The sequence below is a fragment of the Balaenoptera ricei genome, chromosome 16 (genome assembly GCF_028023285.1).
Source record: "Balaenoptera ricei isolate mBalRic1 chromosome 16, mBalRic1.hap2, whole genome shotgun sequence".
NCBI lineage: Eukaryota > Metazoa > Chordata > Mammalia > Artiodactyla > Balaenopteridae > Balaenoptera > Balaenoptera ricei.
This window is the reverse complement of record NC_082654.1, coordinates 94,300,642-94,315,781: the sequence shown is the minus strand read 5'-3', so window position 1 is coordinate 94,315,781 and position 15,140 is coordinate 94,300,642. Positions and strand designations below refer to the sequence as shown.

Sequence of the window (15,140 nt, the reverse complement as noted above, 5' to 3'; positions counted from 1 at the left end):
GTTGGGAGTTAGGAGGGAGCCGTGGGTCTTAGGGGGCCGTGAGACGCCGATGGAGGGTCTCTGTGCGGCGGGCCCGGTGCAGAGGAGCTTGTCTTGCTCATGCTTTGCAGGCAGGTCCCTGGTCAGGTGTGGCAGGTGCACGTCCAGCCCTCCACCCCCAGGGTGTTCACTTAAACACTGATAAGGGCTTGTGTGGTTTGAGAAGAGGACAGTTCTCAGAACCAGACGCCCGCCAGGAGCTTTTGCTGCATTTGTAGTTACATTTTATGGAGATAGGCCGTGGCGTGACCAAAATGAACAGAGTGGTGAAACCAGTGGGTGCGGTAAGCAAGGAGAGGGCGCAGCCTGCTTCCTGCAGCCCAAGCCGGGACAGAGGGTCTGACAGGGACAGCACTGGTGGGACAGTGAGGCTGAGCCTCCGCAGTGGAGACCGCTCCAGAAAGCCCTACGCAAGTACCACGTGGCAGAGAAAGCATGAGCATGCTGTATCCGTGCTGCGAAACTGCTAGTCGGAGTTGATTCAAGACGGAAACACACACCAGATTTTGAAAGGACTTAGTATGGGAAAAAAAATGTGAACTTTCTTTACTTTTTAATGTTCATCGCATGTTGATTAATATTTTGGATCTATTGGATCAAATAAAATATGGTATTAAACTTAATTTTACCTGTTTCTTTTAAACGTGGCAGCTGGAAGATTTTAAGTTCTGTGGGCGGCGCCCGTCGCGTGTCTGCTGGACAGGAGCACCGGGTCACGGGCAGCCCCGATGCTCTGGCCTTGCCCAGACCTTTGTTCTCCAGGTCACTCCACGAGCCTGCGAGGCTTCCTCACCCTCTGCTTCCTGCTGGCTGTCAGCCCCCTTCACCTCCTGCCCTGTCCAGCTTAGCTAGATGCCAGGCTCCTTCACCTCAGCCTCGAACCTGCACCGGGCCTCTACTCCTTTGTTCCCTGTAGACACAGAAAACTCTTTTCCTCCTCTGTCCCTCCCATCGGAGAGTGGAGCTGCTAGCAGGGACACGGGTCATTCCTGACGCCTTGCGGTGATGGCTGTAATATAGATAATAGCGGATACTTACTGTTTACTAGATACTGGGCACTGGGCCAGAGGCTTTACGTGTGTGTGTGTGTAATTTCTCCTCACAACATTTCTGTGAGGGAGGGGTTCTTTTTATTGCTATTTGACAGATGAAGAAACTGAGGCACAGAGAGTTTGAGTGACCCACTCAAGGTCAAACAGCTAGATGGCAGAGCTAGGGCACTGACCCTGTCAGTCCCAACTTCAGAACTGACCTTCCCAACATGCATCCCAAATCTGAAACTCTCAGGTCCTGTAGAATCTAGTTCTTAAAAATATCTGCAGTCCTAGTCACCGTCCGTATCCCCTCTGCCCCTCCCCGTTTCACCCCAGTTCCCCTCTCGCCTGGATCAGGGGAGCCTCGGGTCCTTTCTTTTCACTCTGCTGCCAGAGTGGATCGTGTAAAATGCAGATGTGACTGTCTCACTCCCCAGCCCAAGGCCCTTTGAGGCCTGCCTTGCTGCAGAGTCCCTGTTCTACTTTAGAACCCGGATCCTAGTATGCCTCCACTTCACTTCTCAGTACTTCTCTGCCCCAGAGTCCCTGTTCCAGCTTTGTCCTGCAGCCTTTCTGCTCCCTGGCTCCCCTCACCCCCAGGCGAGGCCCCTGCTGTGTTCTCGGCTTGGAATGTGGGAAGATGAAGAAGACAAGCTTTGTCTCAGAATGTGGTTCTGCAGTGTATGAACTGGGTGGCCTTGGGCAAGCTCCCTCACCTCTCTGTGCTTGAGTTTCCTCTCTGGAAAAAAAATGAGGGTGATAAAAGCATTGCTGGAGAGAGTGCATATCAAATGCTTCAGAGAGTGGTGGGTGGTTGGTGCCTTAGTCCTTGAGTGACATGGGGGTAGCTAGCTGCACCTGCCCAGCACAATGTCCCGTATCCAGTGGCGAAAGACATGCTTTAGAGCCTCCTCCGCCCCCCAGACCTGTCCGTCCAGGAGCTGTCTACCGGCCACAGCCCTTCTCCAACAGCCTCCGTTTCAGGTTTTCCATCCCCTTTCTTTTGGAGGAGATTTCTCTCATTCTTTGAATGCTGTGATGCAGGAGAATGAGGGTAACGGAAAGATACTTGAAGATACCTGTCAAGAGACAGGTAACAGTTGCTTGGGTCCCGTCAAGCAAGGATAGGAGCAAGCAAGATGCTTAACCATGGAGAAAAGGTGGAGAAGAGTTTCTGGAAGGATTATGGTATACTTGGCTTGTCAGGTTTGGGGGGGAATCAGAGATGATAGTTGTGGCGCAAATCTACATGATGCATGAATGTCCGAGATGGTGCTATGTAGTAAAACCTTAACAGGAATCCAGCTAACCCAATGCTGAAAAAAAAATTAACTTCTGTATACATTCAACTTGTAGAAGAAAGAGGCAAATGGCAATAAGACAAGCTGTCAATCATTCTTTGTTTTTGTTTTTTTAATTAAAAGGAAAGAGAGGGGAGATCCTGGAACGAATTTTGATTCAGCCAAATTCCTTTCTCTTTGTAATCATTATCATTACTGTGTAAGAACTAGTGTGTGTTCATGATATACAGGTTCTTATTTTGGAGTTGTAACTTTGAGTTTGAAAACTAGAGGCGGGAGGGAGAGATGGACCTTGATGGCACTCTGCATACATTACACTTACGGAAGTATTTGCCGAAGGGAAGAAACAGACCAGAGAAGCTGGCTGCTGATGACAGATGAAACAGGCCTTTCGGGTTAATCCCCGGCTCCCCAGGCCACTGCTTTCTGGAGCAGCCCGTTTGCCGTGACCGTGCCCTGCAGAACCCGAGCTATACTTGCCTCCTACACCCTTCGGGCTTTCAGTCCCTCTGAGCACTGTCATCAGGAACACCGCGTTTTGAAACAAGACCCCAAGTCTTAAAACAGAAGGAAATGGCCCTTGGCCAGGTTCACATTATGCAGTTCGGTTGTGATAAAGGGGTTTTCAGCCAGTCACATGGGCTTTCTGGCTCCGGTAAAGGAGTCATTGCCACAGACTTCCTGAGCCACCAGATCTTAACGATTCTCTTTAGGCTGTTGTCGAACTCTGATACGCTTTCATGCCTCCTTTGCCAAAGTTCAGTTTATTTGTTCATTCATCCAACAAATATTTATTGAGCTTTTACTATATACCTGTCCCTGTAGGCAGTGGGGGTATAACAGTGAACAAAACAGACAGAAATCTTTTATCCTACTGGAGAGAGACAGTAGAAAAGTGAAGCGTTGGGAAGTGCTGGGAGGAGAATGAAGGGCGAGGCTGCTGTGTTCGGGTCTGTATTAACAGCTAAGGTTGCAGAGCAGGCCTCCTTGAGGGGAGGCCATTAGAAGACCCCCAGGAGGGGAGAGAGTGTGTGCAATGTTCCCGACTTAAGTCAGGCTCACATTCCTCCTAGAGCTCTGTTTGCCAACTGAACAACAGGTTCACACTGAGTTCGCCCTCTACTCTTTTTATTAACGTTTCGTGAAAGTAAAGCCTTTCACTGAAGTGTGAGCGTTAGGCAAGACACAGATAGAGAAGCTGTTTGCAGGGTGTTGGGAGCGCCCATTCCCCAGGGCTCAACCCACATTGTGTCCACTTGGGGTTCTCGCCATTGATTCTCCAGTGATGGCGCTAGCTGGGCCCCAAGCGGGACCAAACTCAGAAGGTGCACAGTGGCACGTGCCCTGCCCCAGTCACTCGATGCCACTCTTCAGAAGGAATCTCTGTTACTTGTTTCTTGTTACTCTCCTGGAGATATTATGTGCATTCATGAACTTGAAAACCAACACGCAAAAAAGTCCCACAGATGTTAACATCTGTGTCCTGGGCTTTTTCACTAACAGTGTATCTTGGTGGATGGCTTCATGTCGCTTCCTATAGACTCACCTCGTTCTTTTTAACGACTGCATAATATTTATAAAATAAATGCTCCATAATTGATTTAACTTTTCTCCATTAATGAACGTTTAGGATATTTTGAATCTTTTGCTGGTATAAGCAATGTCATAATGAACACCCTTGAGTGTACATTTTTTGCATACACATATGGGAGTGTATCTGTAAGTTAGAATCTTAGAGATAGAATTGGTGGATGAAAGGGAATGTGCATTTACGTTTTGACTGATAAGATCACATCACTCTGCCATTGCAACTGTACCAGTTTGCACACCCACTAACAGTGTAGATGCTTCTTTTCCCACAGCTTCACCAACACGGTGCTGTCAAACTCTTTGATCTTTGCCAATCATTAGATGAAAACTGATACATCTTTGTAGCGTAAATTTGCATTCCTCTTATTAGGAATGTCGTTATCTGATACATGTTGTTCCTAATTGGATTTTCTCGATATTTTCTTTTCTGAAAAGATACTGTGCCCTCTGTCTTTTTTTTTTAAGGAGCGTGAACAGTTGTGTTCTTACATATTTTTATATCATGCTCATATTCTGGTACTTTATTTCCCAGAGCAATAATATTAAGAAGGAATGTATCACGTGTGTAATGGCTGCCCATAACTGCTTTCCAAAGGTTCAAGTGTTTTGAAATATTAGACATAATCAAGAGCTTTACCTGCATAGTTTGATCTTCAAGCTAAGATACAGTTAGATGCCAGGGAATAACAATGTTATAGCACGAATGTAGGAAAAATATCATCTCGGGAGGGAGGCTGGAACGGATTTCTGTGGTTAGCTGTCAGTTACTCCTGGGGAAGAAGAGAGCAACAAACCAGGGTAAAGCAAAAGCCGTCTTGTCTGGATACTTGGGGACGATCAGTGCCCTTACAGTCATCCTGCCTGATCTGGCCCCAGAACCTACTCGGTTCTTCCCTTTAGTCAGGGGTCCAGGAGCTAAAGGGAGGAGACTCCCAGCATCTGAGAGCGTCACATGCTCTGAAAAGTTTATTCGGGAAAGAAGCGTGATGAACTCAGCACCCTGCCCCTTGGCCGAAGCACCGATAAACCGGAGAGTTGCTTGTGTTTTCCAGCTGCAGTTGGGTTTCTGACGGTGTCGAGTGTCATCACCATGTCCGCCCCCTTCTTCCTGGGGAAGATAATCGACGTCATTTACACAAACCCCTCCGCGGACTACAGCTCCAGCCTGACCAGTCTCTGCCTGGCGCTCGGCGGCGTGTTCCTGTGCGGCGCCGCGGCCAACGCCGTCCGCGTCTACCTCATGCAGACATCAGGTGCCACGACCCTCCTCCTGGGCCACGTGGTGGGGGGGGTGGATCTCGTGGGTTCCCTGTGCTCCGGTCCCCATGTTGTCCTCTGTTCCTCCACCCCATGGGGGACAGGGCCAACACAGGGCTGGGGATTGTTGTAGATCACTTGCTCTGTGCTCAGCCCTCCTCTCCCGTGAATTGGAGCGCAGTCGCCTGTGTGCCTTCCCGGAGGTTTGAGTGAGGCGGCCGCAGAAGCCGGGACGTGCCCCGCGCTGTGCCGCCCCTGCAGGCGGAGCCGGGCGATAGCGGTCGGTGTCACTGTGAGGCCTGCTTGTTAGTAGGCGGTGACACCACAGTGACGCTAGAGCCCGGGACACCCGACTCCGAGTCGGTTGCTGGCCATTTAGCCGATGAAATACTCTGTAGATAATTCAGCAGTTCTTGCCGTTTGAAGTTCAATCCAGGAAAGGATTGAGAAGGAGAAGCAAAATTAGCTTTTGAGAGGTTAACGTCGTAAAACTTCTCTGTAAGCTATACTTTACAGAAGTCTCTTGGTCACGTTCCGTTTACCGCTGTATCGTGGGCACCGAGAGGAGATCGGTGCTGGTCCCAGCGCGTGCCGGTCAGTGCGCCCGGCTCCCACCGCCCCCGAGCCGGCCCGGACAGGCCTCCGGGGCTGCGGCTCAGAAGAAGTGCCGACCTCGGGCTGCGCGGCTGCGTGTCTGCGTGTCAGCGGCTGAGCCCGAGCCGACGCCAGTGCTCTTTGCCTTGCAGGTCAGCGCATCGTGAATAGGTTGAGAGCTTCGCTCTTTTCCTCGGTTCTGAGGCAGGAGGTCGCTTTCTTTGACAAGACGCGCACCGGAGAGCTGATCAACCGCCTGTCCTCGGACGCGGCCCTGCTGGGGCGCTCAGTGACCGAGAACCTCTCGGACGGGCTCAGGGCCGGAGCCCAGGCTTCCATTGGCGTTGCCATGATGGTATGTCGGCCCGGCTGCCGGGGCGCCCTGCGGCCGGGGCTCGGCCCGCGCCCGGCCCGCGCCCTCTCAGGCGTGAGGTGCGCTCCGGTGATCATCGCTGTCGCAGAGGCCGCGGGGACCTGGAGCAGCCGCTTCCTGGGTGGCACCTGCGCCTTCACTTTTCCGCAATGAATTCCTGTCTGGAGAACGGACCGTTGCATTTAGAAAAATCACCTTGTTGCCTGGGCTTTCCAAGAACGTGTGACGGGGGTGGGAGGGCCCTCAGGTGCTGAGCGTGGGTCAGAGGAGGGGTGTCAGTTCCGTCCCCAAAGGCAGGAAGCTGCCACTGCCGTCTGGATGGGACCGAGGGCTCGTTTCCTCTCCTCCTCCTGTCAGGAGCAGGTCCCCTCCTACACGCAGGCAGCTCAGCACTCCCCGCTCCCCCCAGGCCCGTGTCCCTTCCGTAGCTGGGGGCTGAGCCCAGCTCCCTTCTTCACACCAGGGGTCTCTTCAGACCTGCGCGGCTGGCCAGTAGGAATGTAGTGCAGGCCACGTGTGCCAATGTACATTTTCTAGTAGCCACGTTTTAAAAAACAGAAAGAGGGAATTATTTGGCGGTCCAGTGGTTAAGACTGGGCACTTTCACTGCTGTGGGCCTGGGTTCAATCCCTGGTCGGGGAACTGGAACTAAGATCTCACAAGCTGCGTGGCGTGGCCAAAAAAAAAATAAATAAATAAAAAATAAAAAGCAAAAAGAAAGGTGAGATGAGATTAATCTTAATAATTTTACTTAATATAAACAAAATATCAGTTCAACATGTGTTTAATATAAAAATTGTTAGATATTTCATATTATTTTTTCATATTAAGATTTCAAAATATAGTGTGGTTTTTTAAAATAAATTTATTTATTTATTTTATTTTTGGGTCTTCGTTGCTTAGCGCAGGTAGTTGCGGCGAGCGGGGGCTACTCTTTGTTGCGGTGCACGGGCTTCTCATGGCGGTGGCTTCTCTTGTTGCAGAGCACGGGCTCTAGGCGCATGGGCTTCGGTAGTTGTGGCTCGCGGGCTCAGCAGTTGTGGCTCGTGAGCTCTAGAGCGCAGGCTCAGGAGTTGTGGCGCATGGGCTTAGTTGCTCCGCGGCATGTGGGATCGTCCCGGACCAGGGCTCGGACCCTTGTCCCCAGCATTGGCAGGCGGATTCTTAACCACTGCGCCACCAGGGAAGCCTCCAAAATATAGTGTGTATTTTATACTTACGGAACATCTAAATCTGGATGCTCAATTTTCATTGGTAATACCTGATCTGTATTTAGATTTCATAAAATTTGTGGTTGAAAAAGTATATTAACATACCCAAGTTCCCAGACATACTTAAGACTTTACCGATAACTGAATAGAAATGGAGTATCAGTTTTTAATTTTAAATTTTTTTCTTTTTAATTTTTATTTATTTATTTATGGCTGTGTTGGGTCTTCGTTTCTGTGCGAGGGCTTTCTCTAGTTGTGGCAAGCGGGGGCCACTCTTCATCGCGGTGCGCTGGCCTTTCACTATCGCGGCCCCTCTTGTTGCGGAGCACAGGCTCCAGACGCGCAGGCTCAGTAATTGCGGCTCACGGGCCCAGTTGCTCCGCGGCATGTGGGATCTTCCCAGACCAGGGCTCGAACCCGTGTTCCCTGCATTAGCAGGCAGATTCTCAACCACTGCGCCGCCAGGGAAGCCCTGAATTTTAATTAAAAATAAATACAATGTAAGATTTAGTTTCCCAGCACACTGGCCACATTTCAGGTGCTCAGTAGCTGTGAGGGGCTGTCATCTTAGTGCAGTTCTAGACCCCTAGCATGAGGACGGTGACTGGTCTTTTCTCACAGGTGGAAAAGCTCAGGTTTCTGTCCCTGTGTCCCACAGAGCATTCAGTCCAGAGCAGAAGGATATGTTGAGCCTGTAAGAGCTGACGTACAGAATGGAAGACAGCTTTGAACTCTTATGTATGCCCAGCCAAGAGAGAGGCAAAACTCTGGGAGGAGGGCCCTCCTGAACTAAAGCACCGTTTCCAGATATTAATAGTCTGGGGCTCAGGAAGAGCTGGGAAGCTCTTTTTGTAGCAGTTGAAGAGAGTCCCAGTGTAGGGCAGGTGGCTCATCAGAGGTAGGGAGCCTTAGTACCGTGAGCTGCATAGCAAAGCACCACATCTGGGGGCTCAAACAGCAGAAGTTTACTTCCCGTGGTTCTGGAGTCTGGGAGCCCCAGGTCAAGGTGCTGATGACGTAGGTGCATTCTGAGGCCTCTTCTCTTGGCTTGTGGGCAGCCGTGCTCTCGCTGTGTGCCCCGCTCACAAGGCCTTTCCCCCGTGCTTGTGGGGGGAGAGCTGACTCGCTGGTGTCTCCTCTCTTAAGGACCCGAATCCTATCAGATCAGGGCCCCGCCCTTATAACCTCATTTTACCTTAACTCCTTCCTTAGAGGCTCCATCTCCAAGTCCAGCCCCATGGGGGCTTAAGGCATATGAATTTGGGGGGGACACAAACACTCAGCTCATAGCAGGGCCTCATAGGGGGCATCCCCTGGGACCTGGCCTTTAGCTCTGGAGGAACAGAAGTGTACTTTGTTTCTCATGGGCTCCCTGGACCTGACTATGGTAAGCCTGCTCCCAAGAACCTAATAATGTCTGTACCATACTGCCAGTTTGGTAATTTACGTTTGGGGGGTCTTCCTCCCACCATTAAGATGTGTGTTCCTGATACTCCAGCGCTCCTTGCATGACACCACCCTGCGATATTCTTCAGAAGGTTATTTCTAAGCATGGAACCGGAGCACAGGGAGGCAGGCTTCTGAGCCCATCCCCAGGGCCTGGGGAGCACCGAGGGATGCCCCCCGTGCAGAGGGCTTGCTTGGCCTGTGTTGTGTTGAGACCTGCCTGGGTGCCTCGCTGCCCCTGCATGTGTCCTGTGGCCACTGCCATCCCAGCGTCTGCTTGTCTGCTCAGGGTGGGTCGTCCCGTAGATCAAGGTGCTGAGCTCATTGCTGCCTCAGGGCCTCTGTGTACTTGCTCTTCCAAGACCACATGACCCTGTGGTTTCTCTCTCTCTCTCTCACCTGTTTGCTCTCCGACTCTCACCTTTGCTGTCCCCTTGGATGAAGCTCCACGTGGGTCAGTTATCTCCCAGGTGCCTAGAATAGTGTTCGCTGCATGAAGGCATTAGGCAACCAATGAGTAAATAAGTGAATGATTGCGTGCTTCGTCCTTTACTTTACATTTCAGTCTGCAGCTTTTCCTCAGCATTTTAGGAGAGCCTTGTACTGATGATACTATTTTATAATTAATAATTTGTTGAAGAGATGCTAGTACCATTTAAAATACAATCACCTAATTGCAGGGTTGGCTACGGGAAAACCCCACTGTGTTACTTCCCCTTCGAGCAACTCCAGTTGTTAGGAAACTCCTCCTTTTGTTGAGTCCAGATCCATCCGACTGAGATTCCAGCCCTCTGAGCCGCGGAAACAGCTCTAACTTGGTTGTTACACCCCCTACTAAGTCCTCTTTCAACTTTGTCCTATGGTGTGGGGGTTTTTGGTCGTGCTGCCACCTGAGTCATTTCGGTGAGCCATTGCTCGGGTTGTTCAGAGCCCTTGATCTGGACCTGAATGCAGGACTCCTGGTGTGGTCTGGCCAGCGTGGAGCAGGAAGCGGCCTCCCTCCTGCGCTCGCATCCTGCCCCCCTTATCTGTCCTTGAACAGCGTGGCCTCATTTACACAGCACCGGTCCTGCATTGTGCCAGTAGTGGTGCAGCAGGGGAGGGTAAAAGAGCCCCACCCTTGCTTCAGCAGCTCTCTGTCACGTCACTCCTGTGTGGCAGGCTGAATATTCATGGGGCTTTGTGAAGACTGAAAATGTTTGAAAAGTTCTACCAAAACTGGATGTACGATTTTGAGACAGCACCTTTAAGCCTGCCTGTTAATTTCAACACACACCCACTTAGAGTGGGCAGTGAGAATGTCTTGCTACTCTGTGTAACCCAATACCTTTTGGCTTTTGTTTTTGACAGTTTTTTGTCTCCCCTAATCTGGCCACTTTCGTTTTGAGTGTGGTGCCTCCAATATCCATCCTTGCTGTGCTTTATGGCCGATACCTACGGAAACTGACCAAAGTAACTCAGGACTCCCTGGCACAAGCCACTCAGGTAAAGGCCCCTCCCTGGTGTGGTCTCCACTTGAATGAACTCAGAGCCAGGGTATCGGTGGGCAGACCCTAAGGGATGTGCTTAAGCTTTTCAAAAAAGTACTTCCTTTTCCTTACATTAGCCCCCCGGATCCTAGCAACACAAAGTACTCTGCCTTCTAGACTAGATTACTACCCACACCTCAGCGTTGAGCCCACTTGACTGTACATTGTGTGAACTTCTTACTGTTACTATTTCTTATAGGACGAAAAAGCTAATTATATTCTGAAAATAGTTTCTGGATGATACTCTGTCTTTCATTAATTAATAAAGGTAGCTTTGTAATGCTATCCAGTATTGTCTTTTTTAAAAATTAAAAATAACTTATATTTTCATGTTACAAAACCATGCATATTTATGAAACTAAAATTTTGAGAATATAAAGAGAAAAAATAACATGCATAATTCTAGCTCTCAGAATGAATGTTATTAACATTTTGGAGTCTATCCTTTTCATCTATCTTTTTCACTACGTAAAATATATTTCTTTATCTATCTACCTACCTTCCCATTTATCTCTTTATCTACCTATATATATGATGTATCTATGTATAGATATATATTTGTTTACAAAAACAGGATTGTTCATATACTCTGCTTTGTAATCTATTTTTGACTTGGTTGCATATCATGAGCAGCTTTCTATTGATAGCATCTTAAAAATGAGAACCACATTTTAATGTTGCCTCCCTCGAAATATATGTATTATTTCTCCCAGCTAGCTGAGGAACGTATTGGAAATATAAGAACTGTTCGAGCTTTTGGGAAAGAAATGACTGAAATAGAGAAATACACCAGCAAAGTGGACCATGTGATGCAGTTAGCAAGGAAAGAGGCATTTGCTCGGGCTGGCTTCTTTGGAGCAGTAAGTAGATCATTTTGGAAAGAGTGAAAAGGGTAGACGTTATGATTGGGAGGGGTTTTTATTCTGTGAATCTTGCCATACATAGAAAATACTTCTCTTCTCCCTCAAGAGTAAGAATTACCATCCTTAAAATATTTTTGTGAAGGAGGAGGGAAACAAGTAAATGTAATTAAAGGAAAGGTGGTGAGACCAAGACAGTGTGGGATTGGGCACTGATTCTCAGAGTGTGGTCCAGACCAGGCATGTCAGCTTCGCCTGGGAACTGGTTAGGCACGCAGATTCTCAGCTCCACTCCGGATGTCCTGAATCGGAAACTCTTGGGATGGGGCTCGCAATCTGTGTTTTAGCCCCAGGTCATTCTGATGCAGGCAGTTTGAGACCCACTGAGGATTAACCAAAATAACCTCAGTGTATTTCAAGAAAGAAGTATAAGAAAATTGATCACGTTGATCACAATGAACTCGGGTAGGACACCGAACTAGAAAATCACCATGATGGCAAATTCATAATATGTTCAAACTGGAAAGAACGTTAGAGGTGATTCAGTAACGGCCGTGACTTAACGGATAGGAAGGCCCAAGGAGGCAGCGCTTACAGAGACCACGCACCTCACGCCGGTCAGGGCAGGTGAGTGTGATGCAGGGCTCTGGCTTCTCAGTGCCGCCTGCCCAGCCCATCACGGTACAGTGTACTGATTTCCTCCAGTTAGGGAAGGCCTCCTGACTATCGTTTTTCTCCTTTGCAAATTGATTAGACTGAGTAAAATAGGAATCTGACGGGTGACTTAGTGTTTAGGTTTCTGTGTTAATGAGATTATTTCCTTCAATATCGTGATATTTCAAAAGTATTTTTAAATTCAGATTAAAACTTACTTAGTATTTCGGAAAAATCTTGCTTGATGGTGAAATGCATAAAGGGAATTATAGGCCATGTGAATGCTTTTTGCATTTGGTGTCTTCGGTTCCCACCTGACTGCTGTGTTTTCTTCCCTTGACAGACCGGGCTCTCTGGGAACCTAATCGTGCTTTCTGTGCTGTACAAAGGAGGGCTGCTGATGGGCAGCGCCCACATGACAGTGGGTGAACTCTCTTCCTTCCTAATGTATGCTTTCTGGGTTGGATTAAGCATTGGAGGTATATAATTTAAATAGGCTTGTGGAATTACAGATCAAAAATAGGGTTATAGTTTCTGAAATGAAAACTTAACTTTCCCATTACTCCACCTCTCATCAATTAACTAACTGCAGAAACCTCTCCTAGAATGTTACTCCAACTTGACTTTGGAAGAAAGAGCAAAGATACAAGTGGGATCCTCCCTGGGGTCGGGAATTTCCAGGGTTTTGCAGGCCCCCCGTAGCTGGTGGAGCTCCGGGTCTCACTGGAGCTCTTTCCAGCTGCATGTAGGGCAGCCTGTTACCTTTCACCGTAGGATGGATGCTGGGGAGGAAGGGTGCTGTGAGCAGGCATGTACAGGAACCCCCAGCCTCTGGTGGTGGTGATGCTTCCATGATGGGCAAGTCACTGGTGGGGAGTAAAGTTCCTTCTGTACAAAGTCAGCCATGTTCAAAACTGGTGAACAATCACAAATATAAACGATAAAGTACATGAAGCACAGTTGCTTGCTTTTGTCAAGAATCTCTCAGAGATGAGCTTTCATTGTCTACTCCTGGGTGAAGGGAAGCAAGATCCATGGAGTCTGCGAGGTTTTCTTTTCCGTAGCTTTCCTGAGGCCCCAGCCAACCGGGAGCAGATGATTTCCTGCTTTTTGTTTTCCTTCTTCTCTTTGAAAAGAGATGGAAAGGTTAGATAAACATTGAAGTCTGGTTCAAGGAGCTCAGGTATCCCATGGGGTCACCTCAACCAGACACTCTTGTTGTTTTCAGGGTTTCAGGGTTTTCTACTGGTCAAAGGTATAGGCTTCTCCTTAGACATCCACAGGCAAGTGAGGATATTTTCTGGACTGAGATTTCCAGAGACCCCTTTAAAAATAGCATTTTAGTTCCTCTGGCTGGTCTTGAAGACACACCTGATCAAGACACTTCCGGGTGCTGAGTGACGTGGGAAGCGAGAGGGCCAGTTCAGGAGGACAGAGCAATGACGGTGTTGCCCTTTTCTCTCCTCTCTTGGGTTGGGCCTGTCGGGCTGTAGGCTCGCACGCCCGTGTGGGTGGGTTCCTTTCAGCCTCCTGTCCCACCTCAGAGCGGACTTGTCTGCCGCTGCCTTCCCTCTCTGTGGCCCTCCTGTGCACGGTCCACGCTTGACTGCTGTCAGCTTTCCTCCTGCCCCCCCCCAATCTTGCGTTTTCTGCCACATTTGTCTCGATCTTTCTTAGTCCCTCTGCCGACACCTCCTTTTTTCCATAGTACTTGACCTGATAGACGCTACCTCTGTTTTGGGGTGTTCTGCTGCCCTACCTTTTGTCCCAAGTTCATAGCTGTGTCTTGCACAGAAATTGGTTGGAAACACAGTTCCCCGTCCCCTGGGAGTCAGTTACCTCCCCTGGTCACAGATGTGCTGCTGAGGCTTTGTCTGTGCTTGAGATTTCGGGGGGCTCGGCCTCCTGAGCCACAGGCCACCCCCCGGCTCTGGTTGATGGTTCCCGCCGTCTGGCGGTGGAGAGAGGAGTGAAGTGTGGGCAGGACTGTAGGGACCTGTTACAGGTTGAGTTGGGTTTTAAATGTTTTTGTGAAGCTCACTGTTTAGAGTGATTCTGTGATGAATCTGTGATCAAGAAATCCTGTTTTATTTATTAAATAAATCAGAATTTTTATATGTTGGTTCCTGCTTAGAACAGATTTTACTGAAAAAAAAATAACCCACAATAAATTCTACATTTATTCTCTGTTGTGAGAGGGTCAGAGGTGCTATTTGAAGGAAAACATGCTTGTTTATTTTATACCAGAGAAGGCTCTTACGTCTTCCTGTCGAACCCAATATCTTTTTTTCTTACATTTTTATTGAGGTGAAATTCACGTAACACAAACTTAATCATTTTTAATGGACAGCTCAGTGGCATTTAGTACATTCACAGTGTTGTGCAACCACTACCTCTGTTTAGTTCCAAAATATTTTCCTCACCTCGAAGAAAAGTCCATATTCATCAAGCAGTCTATACCCGCCTCCTCAGCCCCTAGCAACCAGTTTGCTTTCTATCTGTACGTATTTACTTATTCCGGATATTTCACGTGAATGGAATTATATAGTTTGTGGCCTTGTGTGTTTGGCTTCTTTCCCTTTGCATGTTTTCAGAGTTCACCCACATTGCAGCATGTACTTCATTCCTTTTTGTGGTTGAATAATATTCGATTGTATGATAGACCACATTTTGTTTTTCCAGGGCCATTTTGTCTTTGTTTCTGTTTTCCAGGGTCTAAACTCTTTACTATGTTGTGAACTACTTCCGACTCTTTCCCTTGACTTTTCCTTCCTTCCTTCCTTCTTTCCTTCCTTCCAATTAATAGACTTCTTAAAAGAGCAGTTTTAGGGGCTTTCCTCGTGGCACAGTGGTTAAGAATCCGCCTGCCAATGCAGGGGACACGGTTTCGAGCCCTGGTCCGGGAAGATCCCACATGCTGTGGAGCAACTAAGCCTGTGCGCCACAACTCCTGAGCCTGCACTCTAGAGCCCGTGAGCCACAACTACTGAGCCTGAGCTCTAGAGCCGTGCTCCGCAACAAGAGAAGCCACTGCAATGAGAAGCCCGCGCACCACAACCAAGAGTAGCCCCCGATCGCCGCAACTGGAGAAAGCCTGTGCGCAGCAACGAAGACCCAACGCAGCCAAAAAGAAAGAGCAGTTTTAGGTTCACAAAAAGTTGAGCAGAAAGTACAGAGAGTCCCATAGTCCCCCCACCCCCCGTGCACAGACTCCCCCATTTATCAGCATCCCCCACCAGATGGTGCATTTGT

General features: G+C 48.7%; 1 protein-coding gene across 1 annotated transcript in view; it reads left to right on the top strand.

The window, feature by feature from the left end:
* The window catches only part of ABCB10 (ATP binding cassette subfamily B member 10), a 31,936-nt gene that overhangs the window by 3,278 nt on the left and 13,518 nt on the right, over positions 1–15,140 (top strand). Inside the window, exons 2-6 of the mRNA XM_059899820.1 lie at positions 5,017–5,217; positions 5,968–6,170; positions 10,196–10,330; positions 11,088–11,234; positions 12,232–12,367. Coding sequence (XP_059755803.1) covers positions 5,017–5,217; positions 5,968–6,170; positions 10,196–10,330; positions 11,088–11,234; positions 12,232–12,367 — 822 coding nt within the window. The remainder of the gene's footprint in view (positions 1–5,016; positions 5,218–5,967; positions 6,171–10,195; positions 10,331–11,087; positions 11,235–12,231; positions 12,368–15,140) is intronic.